The following is a 13,104-nucleotide window of genomic DNA, read 5'->3' on the forward strand; positions in this document are numbered from 1 at the left end:
AGCTAGTAACAAACTAGCTCATAGGAACTAGCACTAGGAAACTTGATGTAGTCAATACTATCTAGCTAGTAGCTTTCAAAATAAATAGGCTAGTTTTATTTCTATTATAGTGTAGTAAATATTTTTTTGTAACTTATACATAAACGTCATATGAATTTGGATCACGGCATTATTTTCTGGAGTAACCCAAAGCAATCGAAGTCTTTTTTTCCACAATGAAATGATAATTTTTAATGCCTTAAACGTCGAAAATACTCATGGTCGCGCAAATATATAAGCGGTTTAAACTGCCCAGATTAAAAAAATAATGTTCGTTATCAATTCTTATTAAATTTATACAATTAAACTGTAAATAATTAGTCTGACAGATAAGATGTCGCTGTTTTCCGTCATAGTTTCCGCGTGCTCGTCTAGAGACTATCCAGTACTCAATATTTGTCCTTGGTAAATTGTAACTCACTTTCTATCTTCTTTATCTCGGAAGAATTCCTTGACAGTGACACAGACTACGTTGAACTCTGTCGTCAACCCGGCGTGATACCACATGCTGTTTCATAACATCATAGGAGTCCATGTAGAGATATTCAAATCGACTACTGCTATAATTAGCATTTTATTCGACGAGTCACGGACATCGTGCACAAGCATTCGTAACAGCACTGGGGATATTTCGCTGTGTTCACATCGTCAGTGAGTGCAAGATGAGTGTCTTCGTGGCGTTAACGAAATTTTCATCCAGCATGGTGTCCGCAGCAGCAGGTAAAACAATTTGTTTTTCTAGTATAAATTATATTAAATATTAATCCAGTAAGCAAGGAACATTAAATTAACGTTTAGAAACGTTGACTTCATATACATTGTTTGGACATTTTTTAATAATATTGCATTTATATTTTTCACATGTTATTTTGCGATATGATTTTTCTGAATGTTGTTTAAACGTTTTAGAAACATTACAAAAAATATATTTTTCAAATGTTACTTTAACATTTATTTGAGATCGATGCAACATCTTAAAAATATTTCTGACAATTAAAACGTTATGGCAACTCTATTTCAACATTATTGAAACTTCCAAATCGCGGTCAACGTATGTTCATAATGATGTTCGATACAATATTAAACACTATATATTTGACAATATTACAGGTTCTTGAATATCATTTAGTAACATTGTATTAATGATTTCTTGCTTACTGCAAGAATTTTGATCTTTCTCCCATGGGCTTCTCTTTTCATAAATAAAATTATAACGTTGTTCGAACGAAAAATACAAGAATATTCAACAATCATTTGAACCTCTATATACCTTCATATCAAATAAATATTTTAAAATAGAGTTTGACACGCATTATACATTTCGACCGTTTTTTAACTTGCTTTTAACTTAATTTTATTTTCCTTATCTTATCGCTTCACACGCAATCTACGAACCGCTTGTAGACTTAGAAGCGTGTAACTTATAAACATATGTTTCCACAGTAGCTTTTCACTATTAGAAACAAGTTTACAAGTTATACGCTCCTGAGATTTAAGCGGCTCGTTAGTCGCACGCGGGACAATGAGATAAGGGGATAGCACTAGGCGGAGCAAGTAAAAAATCGGTTTAAACGTGCATATCGAGCTCTGCTCGGATTGATATTAATATCAATCGGCAAATTCTACAATATTATTATGAAGATACCAATAAATGCTTATTTATAAGCGTCGTAGTGCAATAAAAATATAATTAATATACTGTACTTTACAAACAAATTAATATAATCGTTAGCTTAAACATTTCTCGAGATCTCAGCAAGTCCAAAACAAAACAACGATCATATTAGCTTGTCGGTAAAGAATAGTACATTAATTAATTTTTTATTACACTATAATGCTTGTGTATAAAATTTATCTTTTCCTCTCCGTTTTTTATTATACATCAACATATCATATTTTATTGTAGTAATTGTTTTGGCGAGGACAACACTTAATATATTAATATATTAATATATTATTAACGAATATCATGAGCAAAAATATTCTGTTTTTCTCGATTCGAAAATCAGCAAAGCACATCTACTTAATATTATAGTGTGCGTACGGTGTGCGCAGAGAATTTTTGGGGCACTGAAAAAAAAACAGTTGAATCGATAAAATCGGTCACCTGCTTTTAAAGAAATATTGCATCTATTGAACAAATTACGCATTAGTACAATAAATTTTGTTAATATAGTTATTGAACAAATCGCGATCAGTAAATCAATTAATAATTCTCATCATACCCAGATAGCACCAATGTCCAAAATCGGGATATAAGATTTCCTTAAAAAGATTTTTAAGTCATATTTAAGACGTCAAGATATAAAATTTCTTTAAGACGACTTAAAGACGATTTATGTCTTTAGTCTTTTAGTGATGATTGTACTGTCTGGGTAGGAGTTATATAATTCGTTCAATCAACGAAACGTTTGCTTGAAACTCGTTCTAACTATATTCGTTCGAGCAAAGTCTTATTAACCCATTAAAACCCATGGCTAGATCAGTAAGATTAGCAAAAAACAACAATTGTAAATAGGACGAATGAGAAAACATATTCGACAATCGATTCTACAGAAAAAATTATATAAAAAACATGTATCATTTTTGCTCGTAATGTCCTTCGTTTATTAAAAAATAAGCATTACTGTTTATTGAAAGTCGCTCCAGCCCAAGACTAGACCAATAAGATTAGCAAAAAATAATTGCAAATAGGACCGCAGCATGAAAAATTATATTGGACATAAAAAGTACATTACAAAAATCAATTTTACAAACATTTGTTTGCAGCAATTTATTTAGTTTTTGGTAATCTTATTGGTCTAATCATGGGTTTTAATGAGTTAACTCAACTACTTTTTTTCGGTGTAAAAGTAATAAGGCACTCTTTTAGAGGTCTCGTTCGTAAAATTGGTGTTAACCCGTTTCGTCCTGAAATTGTATAAAATTTATCTATTATTTATCATTGTAAATATTAAATCATGAGCGAGTTTAGCCAAAGTTGGTATACTATAGGTTCTGAGTGTGTTCTTTCAAAAGCTGACCTTCTTTTTTTTGCTATCATCAATATGAAATCCAATATGACGGCTTAAAGTTGGAGAAATCGAAAAAATCATCGATCCTTTTTGTTTTAAACGCCATTTCGATAAGGAATTTGTGGACCTGGCTAATTGTGTATATTTGGTGGCATATATGCCTGTACTTTAAGATATTTCTTCACGGCATTTAAATTTTTGTTTTTCATGAAAAATAGTGCTGTTTTTCACAAAATTTTGTTTTGTAGATTTTCTATAGTTTCTTAGTATATGACTAAAAATAACGGTCATAATATTTACCAGGATTATAATATCAGCATCAGTGAATGTTACTGGATGAGTATCAATCGTAATGAGTGTCAACCAAACCTCAAAATATCACAAAAACACTGTTTTTTTTACAAATTTCGTGGTTACATTATTAAATTTTTTGTTTTCTATGTATTAATTATTGTTTTTGTGCCTTTTATTACTATTCCCATAAATTTCCATTTTATATATTCATTTATTCATTTATGTATTCTCTCATAGAATGCATAATATATGTACATGTAAACAATAATGAAGTCTAATATCAATAATATTTACTCAGAGAACAAAACAATTTTGAATTATGAGAACGAAATTTATAAAAGGAGAGTTCTTGTGATATTTTGAATTTAAGTCGGTATCATGACTTAAATTCAAAATTCTAAACTTTTCCAGTAACTTTCCCTGATATTATAATCCTGATAAATGTTATGGCCAAGACTCAAAATATCATACAATATGATTTATACTGTCATACAATATATATAAGATAACATTAAACATTTGTATGATTATTTATATTGCATATATGCAAAAAATAAAATAATAAATTTATAATAGTTTGGCGTTTGTTAGTTACTTATATTATGTTATCCAATTTTCATCCGCATAGTCGGTATTTTATCTGACAAAATATTGAAATAGAGCAAATATTTTTCAGTTGAGAAAAAATATACTACATAAACTTTACATTATTATAATCTATCCCACGTTGTATGTACATTTATAATAAATTCTCACGAACAAGTTATTTTATAAATTAACTATAGCGACTTACATTGTCTATACGTGAGAAATACGCGGTATCACGATGACTATTGTGGGGAAATGATGGGGTTTGGCAGGTTTTCTCAAACCACACACAGAGTAACGAAATATATATCCTTTATTTAAACCAAGTTGCTCGCTAGCTGGTCAAGACTGAACTGCAGCTTTCGCGCCCGACGCCGAATAATATAAATATGAGATAAACAAAAGCCGCGCGCTAGTCTCTAGCGCGGTACTCTTTCAGGTCTAGATCTAACGCGCCGCATCACGGCATTCGGTCTTTAGCGGCATATTTTTAACAGACGCGATATCCTAACTCCTACACTATTTCGCTCGCTCGAACGCATAGGTTTGTTTAAAATTAAAACGTAACTCGCGTAATTTTTCTGAACATATATTAGTTTGATGTTTTATATTATTATAGGTCATAAATAATTCATTCAAAATATAAAATAGAAAAGTTAGTAAAACTTGTATACATAAATGATATTTTAGTTTATTAGATCCTAAAGCCAAAAATAAAGAACTAATATAATAATTCATTTGAATTTCGCTGTAGATATATAATTATATTTCCTTGAGATAAACTGTACCTATTTTTTATAATAATGCTTAAACGTAGATTTTTTTATTTTCGGCAAGACATCGAAAAACACAGAATTAGATCTGGAGACTGAGGATCCTGAGTGTGATAAAAATGGTGTTGACGTCTTCATACCCAATCCAGACGATTCAGGAGAATCTAACGATGAGTTTGATATTGAAAATCTTGATAACTGTGAAGACTATTGTTTTCCAAATGTTTCATATAGAAATATTTACGATAACTATATTAAAGGCCAAAAAAATTAGAGCCTGATCATGTTTATGAATGAAAAGACGGAGAAAAATTGTGCTCCAGAAATTTAGAAGATGTCGTATTATTACCAGACGATGTAAAAACAAAAGTCCGAAACATTAAGCCAGTTAAATTGTTTGAGTTCTTTTTCTCAAATGAATTGAAACAATATATAATAAACGTCACCAAGAAAAATGGCTTACATTTATCTCTCAACGATTTCGACACAGTTTTAAGCATATTACTTTTAAGCATATTACTTCGTACAACATCAAGACAGATCAAAAAGAGTATTGGTCTAACGATCCCAAACTGAACAGTACCAGTGTAAAGAACGCGATGAGTCGAGATGAATTTTTGCAAATAAAATCCAAGTTGAAGTATTGTAAGGTAAATGACCGAAATTATTATAATAGAGCATGGAGAATCTGTCAGATTATTAATATTTCTAGAAAAAATATATAACAATTTAGTAAAATTTTTCGGAAGAATAGTTTTAAAACAATTTATTCGGCTAAAACCTATACAATTTGGAATAAAAATATGAGCTATATGTACTGCTTTCGTATTTCTGTTGGATTTTGACATTTATTGTGGGAAAAATAGCTACGTGATTGATGAAAAATTGAGTCCATGTGTTTTTGGCTCCAGAATGGTTTTATAAATGCTGAATCAGCTTTTGATGACATTTTCTGCAAGGAAATTATCTCAGTATCACATTTATTTCGATAATTTGTTTACAAGACTTGGTAACACATTTGAAGAAGATAGGCTTACAATCAACGGGAACAGTGCAGAAATATAGAATGCAAAGCAGATAAACATTCATTTTACAAAACAGCTGTTAGAGGAGATTACAAAGTAACTACGAGAAAAATAGTGGTATAAATTACGTGAGTGTACTGGACTCGAAGGAAGTGTCTTTATTGTCAACTGCTGCTAGTGTTACTCCATTGTCTATGATGCAGAGATTTTCTAAGAAAGAAAATAAAAAATGTGATCTCGAATTTCCTAATGTTGTATCAATCTACAATAAATACATGGGAGGTGTAGATCTCCACGATTTTCGAATTACACCGAGCATAAGATCTAAAAAATGGACATGGGTTGTATTTATCCGACTGATACAATCTTCAATTACAAACGCTACAGTATTATGGAATATATGCTGCGATGAAAATAAAAAATTGAGTACTAAGGATTTTGCAATTTCCAGTAGCGATCATTATTTCAGTAAAAATAAGCGTCAAGATTTTCATCTACATAATAGTGAGACAAAAATTAGAGGTATACGTTCATACGCTAGTTGTACTATAAGAACAACTAAGTTTTGTACTGATTGCAATTCACATTATTGCGTATCGTGCTTCCAGCAAGTTTACAATTCCCAAAAACAATAAGTAGTTTGGTAAAGTACAGAATTACTATAATTATCTACTGAATATGTTTAAAAAAATTGAAAAAACACAAAAAAGTAAAAAAACATAAAAAATTTTTAAATTTTAAAATATAAAAAATATAAAAATATAAAAAATATAAAAATATAAAAAATATAAAAATATAAAAAATAAAAAAATATATAGAAAATATAAAAACAAAATGACAGTTGTCACATACTAAGAAATAATAGAAAACTGGCAAAAAACGAAATTTTGTGAATAAACAGCGCCATCTTTTATGAAAAACAAAAATTTTATTTTTGTGAAGAAATATCTTAAAGTGGCTCATGATTTAATATAAAATTTACAGCGATGAACAACAGATAAAATTTATGCTATTTCAGGACGAAACGGGTTAAAGAACCTTAAAGGAGATTAAAAAAGTAGATAAATATTCATTTTAACGGGCACATCTCCTACAATCTGAACTTTGATATATGTTTATGAGGACATTTTCTAATTTCCAAAAGGTTTCAACCATCGAATTTTATTTATTAAAAAGTTATTAACAAAACAAGCTTTATTAATAAAACATAGATTTCCGTTACCTTGTACGTTTTAGAAGTAGAAAAAAATAAATTTAGAAACGTTTTAATAATTATTAAATAAAAATTATAATCTTTAGGAGGTTTTAGAAATATTCTTTTTTATATTTTTTAAATATTTTTTTATATATTTTTTATTATATTTTTTTGTGTGTACTGTTTAACTTCCGTTTACTAAATTGATGATTCTATTATATATGAAAATAATATATCCTGAAAAAATTAGCAAAGGTATGTAAGGTTTCAGATTAAATATGCAATTAAATATAAGAAAGTATATAAGAAAATATATATATAACAAAATATGTTTTAGTGATAAGATGCTTAGGTACAAATTTTGACCTCTCTCAAGCAGGACCAAATGAGCAGAATCGAATGGGACCTATTGCATTTTTTTAGTATTCATTTTGTACTATTTTGTACCACAAAAAAAATTTGTACCACGTGCCGTTTTAAAAAAAAATGGTGGCGCTGCTAACTTGATATCAAGTTAGCAGGACAAAAAAAAATAAAAAAAATAAATAAACCATGGTACACACAATTAGTACTGAATTTGTACTAATTTGTACCATTCGAAATAAATTGAAAATTTTATATTTTCCCCTTTAAACAACCCCTCCCTTATCTAAACCTAGTATAAAGATAGCAGGATCACGATTTTTTCACTTTTTCTTGATGACACAAATTAATACAAATTCAAAGACGATAAAATCTATCATTTCTTGTTAGTTTTTATTTTGTTCCCTTTATATTAAGTTAGCAGGACCACAATATTTTTTTAAATAGTACGGGGTTCAAAATTATTTTTTATGGTACAAAATAGTACACAATGAGTAATAAAAAACGCAATAAATATAATTTAATTCTATCGATTTAATTCTTAATAATCGAAAGAGAGAAATTTTATTTTTGAGGTTGGTTAAATGTGAGGTTGTTTTAAGGGGTATTTACAGAAATATTTGCATACTTTTTTCGGTGGTACAAATTAGTACAAATTCAGAAACGATAAAATCTATTGCAACTTGCCGTTTTTCAATGATATTTACTCTTCTTAAAATTAAGTCAGCAGGACCACAATTTTTTATAAATAAAACAAGGTACAAAAGCATTTTTAATGGTACAAAATACTACACAATAAGTACTGAAAAATGCAATAAATTTGATTTGATTTTACTGATTTAATTCTTAATAATCGAAGCAGAAAGCTTTATTCTTAAAGCTGAGGTCAAAGTTGAGGTTATTTTAAAGGGTCGGCAGAAATATTTTTGATACCTTTTTTGGTGGTACAAATTGGTACAAATTCTGAAACGACAAAATCTACTATTTGTTTCGTTTTTTTAACAATTTTTATTTTGCTGATTTTATATTAAGTCAGTAGGACCACGATTTCTCTTAAAGGATATGGAATATAAAATTGTTTTTAATGGTACAAAATTACATTAATCGTGTAGTATTTTGTATTACCAAAAATGATTTTGTACCTTGTTTTATTTAAAAAAATATTGTGGTCCTGCTGACTTAGTATAAAGAGAACAAAATGAAAACTGACAAGAAATGATAGATTTTATCGTTTTTGAATTTGTACTAATTTGTACCATCAAGAAAAAGTGAAAAAATCGTGATCCTGCTATCTTTATATTAGGTTTAAATAAGGGAGAGGTTGTTTAAAGGGGAAAATATAAAATTTTCGATTTATTTCGAATGGTACAAATTAGTACAAATTCAGTACTAATTGTGTGTACCATGGTTTATTTATTTTTTTTATTTTTTTTGGTCCTGCTAACTTGATATAAAAAATAACTTGATATCATAAATTTTTTTTTGTGATACAAAATAGTACAAAATGAATACTAAAAAATGCGATAGGTCCCATTCGATTCTGCCCATTTGGTCCTGCTGGCTTGAAAGAGGTCAAATTTTGCGTAGAGGCTATCGCTAATTTTTTCAGGACTTATTATTTTAATATATAATAGACTTATCAATTTTATAAGGCAAAAGATTTAAAGTAATATATTTATACATTAAAATTTTTGTAAATACGCAAAATACATTTATATTTTTAAATTTTAATAATTAATATTTTTTTCATAAACAAGAACTGACAGCTAAAACTTTTTAAAAATTACTCTGGAAAATATCATTAACCTTTAGACTGTCGGGAAAGCCACAAAAGTGGCTTTATAGCCACAAAAGTGGCTTTATAGCCACAAAAGTGGCTTTCCCGGCAGTCTAAAGGTTAAAAACATACATCAAGATCAAAATTATTGGAGCTGTGTAAAAGAAATAATTACTAAAAACTTTTAAGAAACTTTATTGTTGATTAAAAAATTAGAATTACTAATTTTAATCTCGTTAATTTCAATTGATAATATTGTAAAAGCAATTAACTCTTTTTACATGCGCGCGTGCACTACTGAAGATCGTAAATATAATTTTATCAATTTTAATTTATTAAAATTTTACTCAATAACAATGAAGACATTTTATTAAATGTAGATTATTACTTTATTAAAAATGTAATTTGCAGGCAGAATATAGAAATATATGTAATAGTTACATTTCTTAACTAAAATATCTCACAGCCCTTTAACACCGAGAGGCCGCTGTGCGATGTACCTGCTGCATCCCTCATTTGCAGATCCTTCTGAATGCGTATGTATAAGTGTTTCATGATTTTTTATTTAGGTGCAAGATGTTACTCACAAATTGGCTTCGTCGGATTGGGCAACATGGGCAGTCATATGGCAAAAAATCTATTGACGAAGGTAAAACGACAACTCGAACTTTCTGCTAATCAGCGGATTACTCGCGCACACTCGGCACACATTCAACGACATTATTCGCACGTATAACTCACCTAATCTTTCTGTTGTTAGGGTTACAAGCTCACCGTGTACGACGTTAACAAATCGGCAACGACGAGCTTGGTAGAAGCGGGTGCGAGTGTTGCGTCGAGCGCCGCTGATCTGTCGAAGGAAGTCGAGGTTGTTATTTCGATGTTGCCTTCGAACCAACATGTACTTGACGTCTACACCGGCCAGAAAGGTATATTAAGGTAAAACTCATTCCATTATTGATCCTGTAATTTTGATTTTCTTTTATTATTGAATTATCAGAAACGTCGAGTAATATTATTAATTAAATATCTTAAAAATCTAACTAATCAATTTCATTTTTATAAATATTTTGATTTTAAAATCAGAACACACGATTAGTGTCCAACTTGTTAAAATTAAGGAATTTACGAAAAATAAAACTGATCAATTAGGCTCAATTCTTGCGCGTAGTCAGTCTCACTGACAAGGAAACCCATACAAGTGTCCGCCTCCGATTTTCATAAACTTATAATATATTGTACTTTAGATCAAAATAACAGATATATTTTTTATTATATGTACCCTTTCGCAAGTTTAGGGGGGTGAAATATCCTTTTGAAGAAAATTGTTTTTTTTTCATTCGAAGGAAATATAATGGAAATTATAAGAGATAGAAAAAAAATATTTTGAATAAAAATTGAATGGTTTGAAAAGTACTTTACAGGAATTATTTGAAAAAAGAAAAAATTCTTTTTGTTAATATTTTCCCATCACTTATTATTATAATTATTAAATTAATTTCTGTAAAATACTCTTCAAACCATTCAACTTTTATCTAAAATATTTTTTCTATCTCTTATAGTTTTCATTATATTCCCTTCGAATGAAAAAAACCGATTTTCTTCAAAGGAATATTTCACCCTCCTAAACTTGTAAAAGGACACATAATAAAAAACGTATCTGTTATTTTGATCTAAAGTACAACATATTACAAGTTCATGAAAATCGGAGACGGACACTTGTATGGGTTTCTTTGTAAGTCTCTTTGGTTTCCACTCTCCGATGAAATATTATTACTCGAACAGCACACAGATATCCGAAAAATATCCTACAAAATATCCTACAAAATATCCTACAAAATATCCTACAAATATCCTTTAAAGATATTAAGTATATCCATAAGATATTTATTTTATGATCTTCAAACATATAACGGACGTCCATAACATATTCAAATATGAATTTGGTGGACATGGTTTATCCCTGATATATCCGTGTTAAGGATAAACAGATATATGTTGAACGTCGATTGAACATAAATTAGCAATTATGGATATACAAAACAAACTTCATATGGAAATGAAGTAAATATATGAAATAAATATCATAAAGAGAGATTACAGCCGAAATTTTTATTTATATTAGAAATATGAGAGAAAGAGAAAAATATTTATCTTAAAATAATATATTTATTTAAAAAAATTTAAATATTACATACATTTCTACTTTAATTTAAACAGACTTTTTAATTACTTTAAATTATCCTATATATTTAATTTATTATATTATTATTAATTTTAATACTACATAAGTATATATTTTTTAACAGCACAGGAGATTTATAATTTAAAAAATATACTTATTAAACAAACTAAGATACATATAATGATATTAATTATTCGATGGTATATATTTATTGTATTCTCACTAAAAAAGACTTAGAAGAAGCTGACAATTTATTTGTATATGTGTGTGTATGTGTATATGGAAGTCTATATGGAAAAAAAACAAGTTTACGCAGTTTTATACACATGTCATGCTACAATTAGCAATTTTTAAAAGAAGATATTGGATATGGTTTTCATATTAAAAAACATAATGTTGAAACTTGAAATACGTTATATTTTAATTACAATAACCAATAAACTTACTAGCTCTTACAGAAAAACAGTATGTTAATTCGCTATTGACAAGTGATTTGATTGAAAATAATTTGTTTATTTTATTAAGTCATTCCCCTTGTTGCGCCTTTCCTTTTGGCTAAAATCGGATATTTTTCTTTAATTGCTTTAAATTATTTAATTGTTGATGATACTTATCGGAATTGATCGTTTCGCCAACCGGTAGTAGCTCATATATTCTACATTTCACATAAATTTATCGACAAATTCATTGACAAGAATTTACTAAATATCGAAATTCTCTATTACACCAAATTCCATGAGACCAATGATTTTTAGCATTGGATCGATCCTTTCGGTCATTGTTGATTTTGTCTTCTAGTGCAGCGAAGGAAAACGTTTTGTTGATCGACAGCAGCACTGTGGACCCATCCGTGTCTCAATCGATCGCTGCGAAGGCTCGACGACTTAATCTGAGGTTTATCGATAGTCCTGTGTCAGGAGGTATACGCACATTATTAATAAAAAATTAATAGAATACTTAACTCTTTAAGATTTAGTATATTTATTGTATGTTCTATATTGTATGTTCTATGTAACAATAGGTCTGTTTTTTTTAGCTAATCTGCCTGACCTGGTAAAATAAGTGAAATAAAAGTTACAAAATATACTTGTTCATTCTAATTTATTACATCAGTGTGCACCAGTTCAGATAATTTAGCTAAAAAGAATAAACCTATTGTTACATTATAGATGGCGTTTAAATAAATGGTCACGTTCAGCGAAGAAAACTGCTCCGCTACCGCTCCGTAACAAACGTCTCTGATTGATACATCTCTCCAGTCAAAGGTTTAAAAGAATACTCCGATTATGAACATTCGCTACGGAGTGGTTGCGAAACAGTTTTCTCCGCTGAACGTGACCAATAATTGTTTAATGATGTAAAACACATAAATTTCAAACGATAATAATCCATTTAGTGGTAGTAAAATAACTCTTTTCTTCGATATAATCTCATATTAATTTGTCAACGATAGCAAGCAAATTATCGATGTTTCTTAAAAGAACAATTACCGAATTATGGTAGATGGATTTAGCCCTACGTCAGAAATGTGTTCGAGGTATCCGGGAAAAAAAGTTTATAGATTCTGTCCATGTATGGCCATATATAATTATATATATTCACATTAAAAAGTTGCTTTTATGAAAATATCATTAGAGTAAATACTTATGTTTGTAGTAACTCATGATGTCGATGTTTAAGTGAATCAAATTATTTAAAAATTTTCCTTGTTTTATTCAACATTATATTTGTTTTATAGAATATTATATTTGTTTTATATATACATATAATTATTTTATTGACACATTTTATATGACACATATAATTACATATGGTATGATATGATCATATGTAAGGCCAAAATTCATATAT

General features: G+C 28.8%; 1 protein-coding gene across 1 annotated transcript in view; it reads left to right on the forward strand.

Moving 5' to 3' along the window:
* The first annotated feature begins 475 nt into the window (after nt 1–475).
* Nucleotides 476–13,104, forward strand: part of LOC116851593 (3-hydroxyisobutyrate dehydrogenase, mitochondrial-like) — a 14,060-nt gene continuing 1,431 nt past the window's right edge. Inside the window, exons 1-4 of the mRNA XM_032831159.1 lie at nt 476–759; nt 9,638–9,717; nt 9,829–10,007; nt 12,052–12,173. Coding sequence (XP_032687050.1) covers nt 702–759; nt 9,638–9,717; nt 9,829–10,007; nt 12,052–12,173 — 439 coding nt within the window. The 5' untranslated portion in view covers nt 476–701. The remainder of the gene's footprint in view (nt 760–9,637; nt 9,718–9,828; nt 10,008–12,051; nt 12,174–13,104) is intronic.

The sequence above is a fragment of the Odontomachus brunneus genome, unplaced genomic scaffold (genome assembly GCF_010583005.1).
Source record: "Odontomachus brunneus isolate Ranch 3 - 2012 unplaced genomic scaffold, Obru_v1 Obru_scaffold_179, whole genome shotgun sequence".
Taxonomy (NCBI): Eukaryota; Metazoa; Arthropoda; class Insecta; order Hymenoptera; family Formicidae; genus Odontomachus; species Odontomachus brunneus.